At 40.9% G+C, this 15,985-nt stretch overlaps 3 protein-coding genes across 6 annotated transcripts; 1 reads left to right on the top strand and 2 right to left on the bottom strand.

Moving 5' to 3' along the window:
- Positions 1-369: 369 nt before the first annotated feature.
- On the bottom strand, positions 370-6,602 carry nprl2 (NPR2 like, GATOR1 complex subunit). Of its 2 annotated transcripts, XM_040158452.1 has the most exons (11): positions 6,161-6,602; positions 4,973-5,064; positions 4,655-4,823; positions 4,423-4,531; positions 3,146-3,282; positions 2,242-2,339; positions 1,863-1,899; positions 1,248-1,341; positions 1,027-1,144; positions 802-944; positions 370-687 (listed from the first exon to the last, which is right to left on the bottom strand). In XM_040158452.1, exons 1-11 carry the CDS (start codon positions 6,239-6,241, stop codon positions 620-622), a joined length of 1,146 nt encoding a protein of 381 aa, XP_040014386.1. In that variant the 5' UTR covers positions 6,242-6,602; the 3' UTR covers positions 370-619. The 2 variants fall into 2 exon arrangements, with proteins under 2 accessions (XP_040014386.1, XP_040014387.1); XM_040158453.1 differs by lacking the exon at positions 4,973-5,064.
- A 607-nt stretch (positions 6,603-7,209) lies between these two features.
- On the top strand, positions 7,210-15,020 carry hemk1 (HemK methyltransferase family member 1). 2 transcript variants are annotated; one of them, XM_040115476.1, is made up of 11 exons: positions 7,210-7,546; positions 8,476-8,649; positions 8,724-8,815; positions 9,011-9,104; positions 9,209-9,346; positions 9,870-9,934; positions 10,038-10,087; positions 10,172-10,277; positions 11,758-11,853; positions 12,186-12,282; positions 12,549-15,020. In XM_040115476.1, exons 1-11 carry the CDS (start codon positions 7,484-7,486, stop codon positions 12,681-12,683), a joined length of 1,110 nt encoding a protein of 369 aa, XP_039971410.1. In that variant the 5' UTR covers positions 7,210-7,483; the 3' UTR covers positions 12,684-15,020. The 2 variants fall into 2 exon arrangements, with proteins under 2 accessions (XP_039971410.1, XP_039971411.1); XM_040115477.1 differs by having other exon boundaries at positions 12,172-12,282.
- Positions 13,276-15,985, bottom strand: LOC120782918 (cytokine-inducible SH2-containing protein-like). Of its 2 annotated transcripts, XM_040115480.1 has the most exons (3): positions 15,261-15,985; positions 14,445-14,608; positions 13,276-14,215 (listed from the first exon to the last, which is right to left on the bottom strand). In XM_040115480.1, exons 1-3 carry the CDS (start codon positions 15,278-15,280, stop codon positions 13,719-13,721), a joined length of 681 nt encoding a protein of 226 aa, XP_039971414.1. In that variant the 5' UTR covers positions 15,281-15,985; the 3' UTR covers positions 13,276-13,718. The 2 variants fall into 2 exon arrangements, with proteins under 2 accessions (XP_039971414.1, XP_039971413.1); XM_040115479.1 differs by lacking the exon at positions 15,261-15,985 and having other exon boundaries at positions 14,445-14,706.

Here is a 15,985-nt window from a genome sequence, read left to right as displayed (position 1 = left end):
GTTTTTTTTCAAGGTACTCAGCAGCTAGGTTATTCCACGCATTTTGGAGAACCTGCCCCAGTTCCTCTGTGGATTTACTCTGTCTCAGTGTCTTCTTTCTCTTCATGTGACTGACTCCATGATGTTGAGATCAGGGCCCCCTTGGGGGCCAGACCATCTGTTGCAGGACTCCTTGTTCTTCTTGTCTCTGACTGTAGTTCTTTATGACTCTGGCTGTATGTTTGTACGGGTGTATGGGACCGATCAGACGCCTCTCTGATGGTACAGTGTGATGGATGAGAATCTAAACGTCTAGAGTGCCTAAAACATTTTGGCACTGCTGTATATAACCAGATAAATGGGGCTAATATACAGTGATTTAAGACAAACTGTTATTATTTCTTTTATTAATTACATATTTTCTTTTCTACAACATTATTAAAATATCACCTTCCTCACTTGACCTAGGTGTTGAATTTACAAAATACTACTTCACTTTCACTTTTCATGGTTATTCCAAGAAAACGCTTCCTCTCGCTGAAGGCGTCTTTGGTTGAGGCATCTCTGTATCTTTCAGTCAGATGGTTGTCTGCACCACAGAGCTGGGTTTTTTTTTGTTTTGTTTTCAGTTCATATCACATCACTTCCAGCACACCACGATGTTGGGATCATTTTCCAAACGTTCATCCAGCTCCTGGTAACTGATCCCTGTGAAGTCATGACAACACCAGCCTAGTTAATAAACATGCCATCTGACTATAAACAAACTCGTTTACTTCCAAAAGGTATTTGTTAGCAATCAGCGAGGGCTTTAAAACCTGCCTGTTTTGCAGCAGATCTCATCATAACTGTGGCAACCAGTAAAGAGTCGAGGCGGCCTGCTCCTCTCATCACGGATCACCTTCACCGGATATTTCTGCAGCCGTCGAATGAGAGACTTCATCAGTCCAAACTGGATAAGCCTCCTGAAAGGCAGCACATGACACGACACACCTGTAAATAAATGTCACTCTGAGCCAACCGAACCGAAAGGTGAGTGATGCTGACCTCTCATCAACCCTTTGAAGCTGCTGCGAGTAGCGAGAACAAAGGTCTCGGACTGTGGTTCCTGGACTCAGACCACAGTACAGCTGGAACACATCTCTTAGACTGGCCCGTTTTTGACCTGATGGACAAAAAAAAAAAAAAAACCAACACAAAGCAGTGCAATGAACATCACATAATGGAGGAAAAAACACTTGAGATCAACAATCGCAACCTGTATTTACCCTGCTTGGTGATGTAGTTGAGGCACTCCTCCTGAATGGACTTGTCGTCCATGAGGCTCTGGACTTTGGGGGTAGTGCAGTACACATTAGAGTACTGGTGGGAATAAAAAGGCACAAAACAATCACCAGACTAAACGCACCTTCAAAAAGTTACAGCAGAGTATTAGGGCCAGTGTTAGGGAAAAAATTGGATATTTTGAGAGTGCAGTTGAAATATTTAGCAAAAAAAAAGGAGGAATAGTACAAGAAAGGTTGTAATATTTTTCATAATAAATTTGTAATATTTTGGAAATATGGTAGAAAATTCATGAAACAAAAGAGAAACAAAAGTCATAATATTTGGAGAAAATAATCTTAATATTTGCTATTTTAAATACTTATTTTTTATTAAATAGGTGGGAACAATCTGTCAGCTGTTACAAGTCCACTGACCAGAAGGTAGAGGTTTTACATTAATGACTTTTCTCAAAATATTACGATTTTTTGCAAGCAAAAGAAAAAACTGTGCAGAAAAATGGCCCTATTATTCCATCGTAAGTAGCACCACCACTCTACAATACACACAGTTGCACTGGAATAAATCCAAAGTGTCGCACTGTGAGTTTAGTTTTGTACCTGGTATATAGACACCAAAGTCACAACACCATAATACCTGTGGAGGAAAAGGAGGTTTTGAGTATCTTTGGTCTCATTTGAATATCTAACTTTCAACACACTGAAGCACAGCAAACATCAGCTGCGTCGTGAAGTACTGCATCATTTGAAGCCAGAAAATGTGATGCTCTTCTGAAAAGCTGACCCACATCGGCACTGAAAAACAGAATAGCGGCTTATCCCTATGTGCTGATGTGGATCAGCCCGCGAAGACGTTCATCAAGACGCAACTGATGTGAGGGCTTGTTGTAGTGTAGATAGAAAATAATGGATGAGGGTGTTTGACGTGTGTCAGGTTCCCCTGGTGTGTGTTGCCCTTTGTTCACTGAAATGTACTCACATGAGATTCTGCACAGCAATACGAACTAGATTCAGCTCTACATCCGCTTCAGCTGAAATCTTTTGGATGTGTCTAAATCCATCAATATAGGGCAGGATCTGCAGGTAGCAAGACATAGTAGGACGTTACTGGCTTGTACAAAGCTCCATGGCCTGCAGTGCCGGTTTAATAAGCTCTATATACGTTACTGTGTACCTGCAATTCAGTTCGTTACCTCGGCCAAGGAGGTTATGTTTTTGCCAGTATTTGTTTATTTGTCAGCAGGATTACACAAAAAGCACTGAACCGATTTGCACCAGACCAGGCGGAGGGACGGGGCTTGGGCCTGGGAAGAACCCATTGACGTTTGGGGCGGATCAGCAGATCCAGGAATTTATCACTTGTAAGATAGGGTATTTTCATCAGATTCTCAGGAAATAATGTATGGATGTGGGTGTAAAAAAAAAAAATCAGACATATCTCTGGTGTTGAGATGTATGAAATTGCACAGTTTAGTACAGGTCCATATAATAATCCAGATCTGGTGGAAGAAAATGCTGAAACAGCATTTCACACTTTTTTATGACAAATCATTTATTTAATCAGACTACTTCCGCTTTCAGATTATTTTTCTGTTATAAGAACAAGACAAAAAATGTGTAGGACTGTTTGGCCTTGGCAGAGGTGTGTGCTCTACTGAGTGCCATTCTAGTTATTACTATAATATGACATTATAGTGCCTATAAATGTCACCTCCTTAATTATTGCTTCCTCTCATCTATGAAATACTGGATGTGATAGAAGTGTTTATATGACTTAAGGCACGGCTGATAACAGACTTTTAATCACTTCTCAGAATTTTTGCATACATCTTATCACAAGGTCCCTCGATATCAGCCACGTGCTGCTGAGGGAGAGGACCTACCTGTTGAGTGGTGAGATCCCACTGAGATTTGATAAAATGCTCTTTACACTGCGTGAAAACTGGAACATCGTATTCCTGTACTATTGGGGGGTCCTTCCTAAGTTGGATTAGTTTCAGATGGATGGTGTTCGATTTATCTAAGACAGAGACAAAGAACAAAAAGAGAGACTAGATATTAAAAGTCCTGTTGCCACCGTAGCAAAAAACGGTTTTCAAAAGTCAAACCATAATCTTTAGTTCTCAATACTTTTCCTTTAGAAGTCATTACTATGCTTTTTCCCAAAGGCTTTTAGAGGACCAGTGTGTAGGATTTAAAGGGATCTATTGGCAGAAATGAAATATAGTATTGATAATTATGTTTTCATTAATGTTTAATCACCTGAAACTAAGAATCTTTGTGATTCGTTAGCTTAGAATGAGCCCTTCATATTGACATAGGGAGCAGGTCCTCTTCCGTGGAGCCTGCCATGTTTCTACAGTAGCCCCGGATGGACAAACCAAACACTGGGTCTAGAGAGGGCCTTTCGCGTTTTTTACGTTACTTGAAGGCCACCGTAGGTTCTCCTACACGCTTGGAACGGGAGGGGTGAGGGGAAGCGTACTCAGTTGGTTATGCAACCTCACTAAATGCCACTAAATCCTACACACTGGTCCTTTGACTCACAGTTGAAACTAAATTAAAGTACTGGTTACTAATTATATTTGCAGTTTTGACAGACCTTCATTCCTTCTAATCAGTTTTAGTTTGAACATTTTTGAGCCTGTTCAGCTCTATCACTCTGTAGGATTAGGCCACATCATCTAGTTTGACTGCTGTGTTTATACAGCTAGTAAACCTGCAACTAAAAATAAATTTAACTAGTTAACCATAACCTACCCATGCTGAACACCTGCAAAACCTCATCATTTTGTAGAACATGTGTTTTATCAATTTGAAGTGTTTCTCCTTCACACAACTGCTTGCATAATGGTGCTGATGTACCAAATTGTCACTAAAATTCACGTTGGACTCCTTTTGGTCAGTAACTTTCAGTGCCGCTACAACCAATTTTGAAGAAATTTCTTCAAAATTGGTTGTAGCCAAATGAACAAGATGTTTTATAATAACACCTCCTCCACACTTTTACAGTTAATCACCAAATTAGGACTGTTTCCTGTAACAAACACACATAATTTGCATTTTGCCATGACTGTTAGCATTCACGTGAAAGAGACAGCCGAGACGTTTCTTGCCACTAATAAAACTGGAATATGCACAGTAAAAACTGAAATAATACCAATAGGGAGAGTACAGGCTCCTGTGGCATTGAGGTCTTCCATCAAGGTTGACATGATTGGTAAAAGTTTCTGCTTGCTCTCCTCATTGGAAATGAAGCCACTCTCCAGCTGCAATGCAAGAAAGCAAAAAGACCTGAGATCATCTCTGAGATGTCTTACTGCTAAAAGCAATACAAATAGCCAAGCAATCAGACATGATAAGGAGATACGTGAAAATGCATTATTCTCTACCTCCAGGGTGGTCAGGTACCCTGACAGCTTCTTGACAATTGGCTCGAGGGCACATGTGTTGGTTTGGGCATCACAAACAAGGCCAAGGTTAAACAGGAGGGCGTTGCGGCTATACTTTTTATGTTCGATGCACACAGGACATCCGATTAACTTTTTGCCCATGGCAGTGCTAAAATAGATATAAAGAGCTTAGAGGTTAGTTTGATACTAAACAAGAGCAATGGACCATTCTCTTTTAAATATAAACATGGTTCTCAAGGGAAAAAAGAATCAATGATTTATGACAAGGAGACAGAAGTGGAGTGTTATCTTACATACACTGTTATTAATTTGTTTTGCAGTTCGGGCTTGGTGATTATATAAACCTGAACTGTGTCAAAGAGCTCCCGAGAAATGTATTCCTCTGGGACCTGTCAGGAGAGGGCATAGGGGACACTGCATGACAAATACATCCTGTAAAATAGACTAAGCAGATTATCTACTGTGCACTTGCAAGGTCAATACTACAGCAATATGTAGAAGGATTAAATGCACATTTATCATTAATCAGATTAATGATTTTAATTTCAGTTTCCTTATACATACACTCAATCACAAGTGTGCATAGACTGACCCAGGACAATCTGTCCAGCTGCTTGTGTCTAAGAGAAACAATGCATGTTTTTTCTTGGGATTATGATAAACAGGAACTCCTTCGGAGGTCAAATCATACAGCACATGAAAGCGTTTTAAAATACTGAATATGATCCAAGCCCATGCAGCTATGGGCTAACAATTACTATACTAACAATTATTTTTGTAGTAGATTAATCTGCCAGTTAATTTCTCGATTAATCGATTGGTCGTGAAAAATATTCATCCAAATTTCCCAAAGCCCAAGGTGACATCTTCAGATGCGTTGTTTTGTCTGATAAGCAGTCCAAAACCCAAGCATACTGAGCAAACTATCACAGAGGACTACAGAAGCCAGAAATTACGTATTGACATTTGAGAACCTGAGACCAGTGAATTTTGACATATTTACTTGAAAAACGACTCAAAACAATGAATCAGTGATCAATTCCCGATGACTTTATCTGTTGACTGACTAACCGATTAATCGACTAATCGTTACAGCTCTACTGGATAATAATGTTGATATTAATGTTGAAGCACGTTTGCCAGAAAATGAAGTATGACACACCTCTGAGATCAGAGGTTTTGAATTCATGGTGACATCTGATACTTTTTTGTAAAAATGATCTGTACACTTGACCTTGTGTGCTGGGGGGAAAAAAAAGCTATTATGCTTGAAGCTCCATGTGCTTGAAGCTTCTGATACTCGACTATATACTATAACTTCACTACTGTATGACAATCAGGATAACATGAGGATAATCATGTTTGTGGTGACTACGGTTATTAACACGGCAATCGTGGTCATTTTATTACTGCTTTGCCCTTGTTAAAACCGTGAACTATGACTTGGAATCTCACGTTACCAAAATACGATGCTTGCACACCTACCTGATATGTTATCTTGGGGCCGAGAGTAGGGTGAAACTCACTGAAAAATATACACTCAATTCTAGTGGCCACGTCCATCATAGAGCTTTTGCTCAGGGCAGCCTTACAGCAGGAATTTTACCGACAAACTACAAACTTTAACCAAACTACTTCAGTTTTAGATGATGGTCTTCTCTGCCTGCCTTCCGATTTGCTTCGGCTGATAGCACAGCTAGCTGCTAGCTTCAGCTTTGCCGTATGATAACGAGCCAGTGACCTCCTGTGAAATACATTTAGCAGTTCTACCGTCTGAACAACGCCCTGGCATATGTGTTATTAGTTGGCGTACTTAACAAAAGTGGTGTCGACTTGATAGCAAACTATTAAAGGAAGATACTCCACACGTTCATGCACACCAGACAACAACAATACTGATGCCTTCAGGGGATCCTCAGGATTTTACCGAGAAAAATAATGGACTTCGTAAACACTGTGTAAACAGAGGAAGTAATGGCGCGTCGAGCACTAGAATATATATATATATATATATATATATATATATATATATATATATATATATATATATATATATATATATATATATATATACATATATAATTACAAAAGAAACGTTTTATGTTTCCACCGTGATGGAATAAGTACTGGTAATACAAAACTGTAAAAACACTGTTACTTAAGTATAAAGAAAGATATTGGAAGCTGGTACCATGAAATATTTATAATTTTTCACTTGAAAGACGACATTAACGATTATCAAAACAGTTGTCAATAAACTTATTTTAGCTATGCTTACACTGTTTGGTAATTTAGTCTGTAACAAAGCATCATATTTAATGAGCTCTTCGTATGTTTTTGTATTATAAAAATCTTAATTTGTAAAGTACCTATAACAGTCAAATATATGTAGCGGAACAAAAAGAGCAATATTTTAGCTGCAACGATTTTGTCGATTAATCAACTATTTCGATAATGCATTTCACCACCGCGTCTTATTTTCGACAGTACCTAAAGGCAACGCTGTTCGCCAGAGTCAGTGCTGCGCAGTCTGCGCCGCATGTGGAGACGTTTTGCATCACATCTGCCTTTGGAAAGGTTTGCTGCGCCATGTGTAGGAAATACAATCAACACTGTGCACCAGCGAGTCGTCCGACTACAGAAAATGTTTAAATAACATGTAGGACGATAGAAGTGACCCAGCAAGTGAACATATAGGACAGCAGAACGCGATAAGGATGCAGCGAGTACAGCTGGAGGCTAAACAAACTGTACTTTCCTGTAAAACTGGGGATATCGATGTAGAGGGGGTGTCTGTTTAGATTAACCATGTGGAGAAGATCAGTGAGTGCAGGCTACAGGTGCTATGGGTGCAGGAGCTTTGGACCAAAGGTAACTAACTGGTCAAATTGATTTTTTTTTTCTTTTTTTTTTCCAGGGAGTCCTGCTGGTAGATGGGATGCAAACCGCTTTGAGCACAATGGAGCGAAGCAGGCTGTTGTTGCTCCTGACATACACAAGAAGGGACGAATTAATGATGAGCGAAACATAACTGTCAATCCTGAACTTTGCGCTAGTAGATTCTCTAACAGCAGCTAGACAACTGAACTATAAACCAGTGCACATCTAAGCACAGTGATCATGCTTTTCTTATTGATATTAACTGATGATGTGCATTTCATGAAAATGTCTTGGCAGTTCGGTAAACTGTTGAACTCAAAGTCCTTTCAAATAGCTAAGGTGTGTTTGAAATAAGTATGGCAGCCATACACATGCAGAGCTGCAACCAACACTTATTTTCATTACTGGTTAATCTATAAGTCATAGTGTATTCATTGATTACTTGTTTAATTTTTAGAAAGGTAAAAATGACAACTGTCCATCCCGAGTTCATTCGTTTTCAGTGATGTGAAACTATCAAAAATAAGCAGGAAAGTAGCTCTGAGTCACAAATATTTGGTAGGCTCACTTGAGAAAAATGGCTTAAAACAGTCTTTCAGTCAAGATTGATCTTTGTTTTCCTGTCAATGACAGAACATCCATTTTCGTACAGTACATTACACCGGGGACAGAGTTTTAGAAACACGTCTGAAGAGCATTAAGACTCAAGACGTGTATCTTGAGTGTATGTCACTGAGGTTTGATCTGAAAATGGAGTTTTCGCATTTGACATCCCAGCGTCACTTAAATGGCAACCCCCCCCCCGAGGGGAAGAGCAAATCGGGGAATTTTAACAAGGGCTTGTTAAACCACTGCTGGAATGCACAGAAGGTTTTGATTTGTGGTTATTAGAACCTCTCTCAAATCGAATTTTTTTCTAGGGAATCTGGGGCTCCCATGCGGTGCGTGCATGCAGCGCTCCAGCCTTACCTGCGGGCAGGATCACCGCCCTTCAGGCCATGGACTTATGGAAGAGGCACTTTGAGGAGAGAGGCGTGACGGAGCCTGACCACTCCAGCCAATACATCATGGCTCATCTGCTCGGGGCTAAAACTGTGAGTTGAAATCTGCCGAGGGCATTCTACATTGCCTGATGCCTGATGTTCTCACCTGCCATTTCTTTATCCAGATAGAAAGTCTTGAGCGGGGGAAGTTAACAGAGGTTCTCAGCCGAGAAAAAACCCTGCAGGTGTGGGAGCTATGCACTAGACGTCTCTCCAGGTATAAAATTATATATTTCTACATAAACTGTATAGATATGCACTGAGGCTGTATGTCTGTTCTATGTTGCACTGAGGTCCATGAGGAACATTTTGTTTCCCCGTATGTCAAGCATATGTGTGGAAATGACAATAAACCTGGAAAAAAAAAAAAGAAAAAACCCTGAATACTCATAAATGTATGTGTTTGGTGTAGAATGCCTGTGCAGTATGTGATTGAGGAGTGGGACTTCAGAGATCTGACACTGAGGATGAGACCTCCTGTGTTCATACCGAGGCCCGAGACAGAGGTTGGAGAGAAGAAAACAGGCCGCACATGTGTACGATGTACAATGAAATCCCAACGACGGCTCGCACATAACCAGAACAATGTTTTCTCTGTGCGTTGGTGCAGGAGTTGGTTGAACTTGTGCTCAAAGACATGGAGATGAAGCCTGGGACTGGACCAGGCGCAGACGCTCAGCATACGTGCTTGGAAGTGGGATGTGGCTGTGGTGCTATTTCTCTTAGTCTGCTGAAGGGTCTGCCTCAGGTGAGTTTTTTTGTTGATCGTAGGAGATAGATTTGTGATTAGTTTTCAGTTTTCTATCCCTATAAACTGACTATACTGACTATTTTAAGCTGCTATTCAGATTAATTAAGTAAGTTTCAGATGTGACGGCCATGTGGCAATTTTTACATTCTAAAGACTAAGTAATAAATTGCCCAATAGAAGCAAAAATGTATTAGTTACAGATGTAGAGTAGATACACATGGCTAAGTATAACGGCCTTGTAGTAGAATACACTATTGTTTCACATCAAAAAGCACAGTACATATTGCAGGTTGACTGCCGATCCAAACATATTTTCCACTCTCCCTTCATTATGTTAATGACATCCGTTTTATTTTCTGTCTCCACCGTTAACAGATCGTAAAATCGTGTATGTGTCTTAACTTTCTCATGCAGACAAACATGGGATACAGAAAAATTGACCCCACCCCCCGTGAGGTAGTTATATCCAAGCAGTAAACAGCAGTTTTTAATTGCTGTGTTTGTTTCTTTTTTTTTCCAGCTTAAAGCCATCGCCTTGGATCGAAGCCAGGAGGCTGTGGATTTAACAAGGGAGAATGGCTTAATGTAATTTTACCGCATTGTACCATTTACATTGACTGTTTTTCTTTTTAAAAATAGGGTCATATACAGTAATGCGACAAGTCTGATTAGGGATTTGTCTCTGCAGGTTGGGGCTTCAGGACAGGTTACAGATTTATCATATAGATGTAATGAAAGGTAAGTGAAAGCAGCGCATTGCAGTTATTAGACAACGCACCCGGATACACTGCTTATAAAGAGTTTTACCTTGTGTTTTGTCAGATGCAGAAAGTGTGTTGAGCCTCTGTAGCCCTGTTTCAGCTGTGGTCAGTAATCCTCCGTACCTGTTCTCTGAGGATATGGCGTCGTTGGAACCAGAAATCATCAGGTGAAAACACATGCAGCCTCTTATTTTATATTTTAATTTATATTTTATTTAACCTCCCCATAGTTAGCATTTATAAGCACTATAATCACCAGGTAAATGGTTATGACAAATTATATTAAAACATTATAAAAACATTTTTAAAGTTTTTATTCATGGATTTGTCAACAGTTACAACCTCCAGTCAGGGCTGCAACTAAAAGTTACTTTCAATATGGATTAATCTACCAAATATTTACTCAGTGAAACATTTGGTGAATAAATTGTTCACAAACGGTGAAAAAAAGCCCAGTATAATTTCCCACAATCCAAGGTGCCGTCCTCAAATGCCTTATATTATTTCCGGCCAAGAGTCGAAAACCCAAAAGGTTTTCAGTTTACTGTCATATATCACAAAGAAAACTAGTAAATCTTCACAATTGAGAAGCCGGAACCAGCAAATGTTTTACATTTTTGCTTGAAAAATGACTAAAACGATTATTCGATTATCTAAATAGTTGATTATTTGAATAATTGTTGCAGCTCCACATCAAATTAAGTATCCATAACTGCTGTATAAACATGTACAATATTTAATGAATGAGAGATAACACATGCAGTGTAACCTAGTTGTTATCATACCGTATATAATGATATATCACTACACACGTGAGCAAATCCTTACAGTGTTGTATAAAGAACTTATTAACCGGTCATACAAATCATTTACAGGTGGATTCAAAACATATGAAGCTATTTCATCATATATGATTTACATGATGTCATCAAGCGTTCTTTAACTGTATGTATGCCCGTTATAGATGCTTCATAGGAGACATTACAAAGGAGGAGTTACGGTTATTGAGACATAGGTCGATGAACACTACAAAATGTCCCCGCTCTTTACACCTGCTGTACATTATACTTCCCTAAAAAGACAGACAGCTGTAACAACACTGACGTCCAAGTGAACAAAAAGCAAAAATTGGTTTTCTTGTTTTAGCTGCACATTGTTCACCGTTGGGTTTGAGTTTTTAGTTTTATTTGGCAGTAACTGTAAATTTCACATAGTATTTTCTTAGCAATTATAGGCATCAGTGGCATTAAGAGATTTTATTTGCTAAACCAGATGTCAACAAGTCAGATTCTGGTCTGGTCAATATTTTGACTAGATGCGTTGTTACTGCATTTGGCTGGCTTTGTAGGCAGTGTAGTGTGTTTTAATGTGCTATAAACCGTTTTATTAACAGTGTGTATTCTGCTTATAAATGCTAAACAAGGGCTTTTTTAAATAATTTTAAAACTACTGACAAAAAATGAAGTTGTACTCACTATGTTTGATGTTTGTTTCAGAGTAACCAAAGTCAAACCTTCGAAAATGCATGAAATTTATAAAATTAATTTTTCAATAGATGTCCATAGAAATCTATTTTATTGGATATATGTGACTACAAGTGGATGTAGAGTATTTAAGTGATGTGTGGCTACTGTCTGCTGCTGCCAGGTTTGAAGACCACTCGGCTTTAGATGGAGGTAACGATGGCCTAACAGTGATCAAACAGATTCTGGCTCTGGCTCCAAGGATTCTGTCAAATCATGGGTAAAGAACCCCTCTGCCCGACACAAGTACAAACATATACACACACACACGCCCATACACACACCACCTGGGTTTAATTCCTAATGGCGGCAGTGGCTTGTCACAAGAACAGCATGTTCTGAAAAACACATGTATCGTGTTGCCTCTTTAATGAGTTAAGCTTTTTAAAAGACTTCCAGTGAATACAGTTTCAGACGTGTGCCAGTGCTCTCATCTCAAGGTCACTTCTGATAAATCTGTCCTGTTATGATGATTAAATCTTAATCCATTCTGTGTTTAAATTTTTTTTTTTTTTTTTTTTTCCTTGGTGAATAACAGTCGTGTTTACTTAGAGGTGGACCCCAGGCAACCCCCGCTCGTTCGGCGGTGGGTGGAGGCGAATGTGGAAGTGCTGCGTTATGTGGAGACACGGCACGACATCACCGGCAGGTCTGTCTAGAAAACCTCTCAGCCTTTACGTCTGTCACCGGGGCATCATCAAGTCGTTCTGTCAGCATTTAACCCGCTGTGGCTTCATGCTAAAGTCTCATTCAAGTTGATCTTTTAGGTCCATTACTGTCGATTTAGATTCTAAGTTATGGGCTACACTGACAAAATCTTACAAATGTAAGCTCAGTCCACCCTTGCCTTGTGGTTCTTTTACATTGTAAGTCCAGATTCAGCATCTGTGACACTGACTTGTTTTTGTTTCTTAGGCCGCGATTCTGCATCCTTCAGAAAAGATAAGTCAAACAACGACCACGAGCTGGATCTGGATTGAGAAACTGAGATCCTATTACGCTGGCTTTAGCCCCAGGTCGCCACAGCCTCAGCTCCCCTACCCCCGCTGAGCTGTCAGGCATGCGCTTGCACTGATTTGATCACTCAAAATTCACAATTAGCGGGAGCTGAAACCACTTTCATGTCACTGTTGCACTTTTAATCTGGTAACGTTTGCCATCACATCCTGTGCCACAATAAAAATGTGCGCGAGATGGCAGAAAAGCAGGCTCAAAGCTGAAGGTAATTACCGAGGCTTTTCTTAGAACCCTCCCTCTCAGAATCTCACCCTCCTCCCAGGAAGCATTCAGTAGTTCTTTGAATCTGCTGATGAACGGTCCTCCCCTTCGCTTGTCCACTCGCTGACTAGGATGCAGGCTGTATGCATTGTTGGGCAGAAAACAGACACACAATGTGGCCTATACTGCGTGGCTCACACACTTAAAGCTCAAAGGCCACAAAGTCTTCGTGTTTCAAAGGAGATTGAAGGTGGAAATATTTCATGACGTGTCACAAGAGCAGTCGTCATGTGGTGGTGATGACAGTGTCTCTCTCTACCCTGTGAATAATACTGGCATTTCAAGCAATACAAGAGAAAAGGATATAAAGGACAGCAGGTTAGACTCAAATCGGTTATTTTAATAAAAAAAATTTACACATGTAAAAGGTAGAAAAAATGTTTTACTGAGAAAAATAAAATGGCTTAAAATGATGTTTCAATGGAATCAGTGTACTCCTTGGAAACAGTATGTACATCCAAAACAGATGAGGGTAAAATATACATGGACAATTTCGACATCCATCATAAAACAACTGTGGATTACAGTACTGAGCCTTCATCACAAGTCGCCTCTTTCTGGGAGACTTCACCACCCAGTCCTTGACAAATTAAGTCTGAAACCAGACACGTCGGTATTAACTGAATTTGTACATATTTCGTCCGTAAAAACGTGACCCTGTGTCCAGTTTTTTGGTGACTGGCCTCCAACTGCTGGAGCAGCAATGTCATTTATAGGCATAAAGGACCCTGTTAACAGTTTTTTTTTTTTTTTTTTGTCCTTCAAGTCAGTTGCGATACAGCCATAATAATGAACTTGGGGGACCCCTCATACCTTGAAGGGATAGTCCTGTATGTAACGCAGCAGAGGCCTCGGGAGTGGTAGCTGGTCGGGGCAGTCAGAGTGTCTGTTAATTACGAGGCGTGTGAGATGCTGTAGAGAGGGGAGGCCCTGGGGCTTGTACACAGCCCGCTTGAGTTTTAGTACCACAGACGCCTCGTGAATTGCCTGCTGGGAGGGTTTTGAGGGAGCCTCCACCTCCACCTTCCCCTCCTCTGCTTTCCTCTCTGGTCCCATGTAGTGCTGCACCAGGCCGGGCACGCTGGGGAAAGATGCCAGGCTGGGCCGGGCCGGGGAGCTGGAGTCGAGCAAAAACTGGGCGCCGCTGTACTGGATCCGTATACTGGTGGGGCCGCGTGCAGTCCTGACCGAGAGGGTCAGCATGTACATCGGGTGGCTGCTGTCCCGTACCAAAAACGCTCCCTCAGATGCCTCTTGAAGTGCAGCGTGGGCCTGAGCTGCAGTTACAGCTCCCCAGTACCATCCTGCACACACAGATTCCTAAATATTAGTCACTCTGGACATTCATTGCTGTCCAGTAAGTTGCTTAATGTTTATTTTACGGTGAACAGTCCACAGTTAAGTCATTTAACTAAACTCTTGCAGCAGAGAATAAACCCAATCCGTGCCTGGAGTGGCTTCTGGATTTTTTTTTAAAGAATATCGTTTGTTATGTTCAGTGGCTGTAAATGTGAAACACTTCTCATACTGTACCTGAATTTTCTAGATAGCAGAAGTTGCTGGCTATCGCCCGCAGGTCCTTTGCGGGGTCCCATACCGGAGGGGCGCTTTGAAGGCAAGGGGTAGGAGGTGCAGTTCCAGCCCGCATGCCCTGTGGGGCTTCAGTGGACAGAGCACCGGGCAGAAGAGTTCTAGGACTGGGAAACAGATGGAAGATATGGTTTAAATAAAAAAATAAAAATAAAAACACCACATGTTGCAGAATAGTCATGGCAGGCTTTACTCCTCCGTATTAATGCATGAATCCACATCATATAGCCTTTGTAGTACAGTGTTTATTGCTAAATAATGATATCACGAAGAAGATGTTCACTCTGATCCACAACCACAAAATGTGAATATTTACTCTCATGATTTTATAATCATGTTTTTACGTATTTCTGATTTTGTGACATATTTTGTGGGGGGGTTTTTTGTTTGCTTTTTTTTCTTTTTCATTGTTTGTCTGCCATTGCTGCCATTCTCAGCCAGGACGCTGGTGAAATGAAATTTTTCTTTAATTCTCGGTCAGGCTTTCCTGATTAAATAAAAGAAAGCACTGTATAATAACTGCCGTTTGTATATTGATTTTTCTTTCCTTTCTGATTATTGTAACAGGCCTTTTCATTTTTCATTGGCCCACACTTGAGTTGTGGACAGATAGAATACATTTATAATTCACGCTGAATATGACTTAACACCAATGACGAGTACACTACTTTACCAGATGGATTTGTTTTCTGATATATATATATATATTTTAACAAAACCAACAGAGGAGGAAACAGGAACAAAGAAAAGTCAGCTCACCTTGGTACACAAAGAATCATACTATTTGTTGAATCCTCGGGGCTAAAATCCGGTGGGTCCTACTACTACACACGACAGCGACAACACACGGGAGTCCAAGCTACGTCCAAAGAAAACCACCTCTACGAAAACAACAAAATCGGCTTTAACATGGGTTTGATGCGGGCAGGCCTGCTGTAAGCGGCAAAAAAGACCCCAGGAGCTCCGCGTACCCAAATAGGGTCTGGTCCTGTAGTTTATGTAAGAGCGCTGAAGGTATCATCTACAGTAAGAGACTGGAATTGATCTCAAACCTGCGAAAACCGCGAACGAAAGCGCTCCGTGGCGGCGGCTGGGAGTGTGTTGTCACCAGAATGGGATCCAAATGTGTAAAGGACAGAGTGTAAAGGCTTGGCTTTTAAAATTTACCGTTTCCTAGAAGTCTATTCTGAGAACTCTTCACAGCACCGGCGGCTCTGACGTCACGCCGGCCGCACCAACCGCCGCCGGTCGTTTCGCGCTGTGCCAGCCCACTGCTCGGCCGTCAGCGGCGTGTCTCTCGGTTCGCTCCCGCTACAACCGCACCGAGCCTCGTCGGTTTTTCCGCTCCTCTCCTTTCCCTTTCTCCCTTTTTCCCCCTTTTTCTCTCTCTCTTTTTTTTTTTTTTCTCTTCTTTTTTTTTCCGGGTGGCGTTTCGCGGCTCATCTCTTCCCCGGTTCCACCCGCCGGATCCTGCCTTCGCTGAA

Source organism: Xiphias gladius, chromosome 21, assembly GCF_016859285.1.
Source record: "Xiphias gladius isolate SHS-SW01 ecotype Sanya breed wild chromosome 21, ASM1685928v1, whole genome shotgun sequence".
Classification (NCBI taxonomy): Eukaryota; Metazoa; Chordata; class Actinopteri; order Istiophoriformes; family Xiphiidae; genus Xiphias; species Xiphias gladius.
This window is presented reverse-complemented; position numbering and strand designations above follow the sequence as displayed.

Bases quoted from the DNA above. Each gene is read 5' to 3' on its own strand.
- LOC120782918 (XM_040115479.1), bottom strand. From the start codon at position 14,682: ATGACTATTCTGCAACATGTGGTGTTTTTATTTTTATTTTTTTATTTA. The intron at 14,216-14,444 runs GTACAGTATGAG...CTGTGTGTGCAG, and splicing joins CTGCTATCTAGAAAATTCAG to GATGGTACTGGGGAGCTGTA.
- nprl2 (XM_040158452.1), bottom strand. From the start codon at position 6,241: ATGATGGACGTGGCCACTAGAATTGAGTGTATATTTTTCAGTGAGTTT. The intron at 4,532-4,654 runs GTAGAGAATAAT...CTTGCATTGCAG, and splicing joins GGTACCTGACCACCCTGGAG to CTGGAGAGTGGCTTCATTTC. The intron at 3,283-4,422 runs GTATTATTTCAG...TCTCTGTCTTAG, and splicing joins AGCCTGTACTCTCCCTATTG to ATAAATCGAACACCATCCAT.
- hemk1 (XM_040115476.1), top strand. From the start codon at position 7,484: ATGTGGAGAAGATCAGTGAGTGCAGGCTACAGGTGCTATGGGTGCAGG. The intron at 7,547-8,475 runs GTAACTAACTGG...ATTTTTTTCTAG, and splicing joins GCAGGAGCTTTGGACCAAAG to GGAATCTGGGGCTCCCATGC. The intron at 10,278-11,757 runs GTGAAAACACAT...TGCTGCTGCCAG, and splicing joins TTGGAACCAGAAATCATCAG to GTTTGAAGACCACTCGGCTT.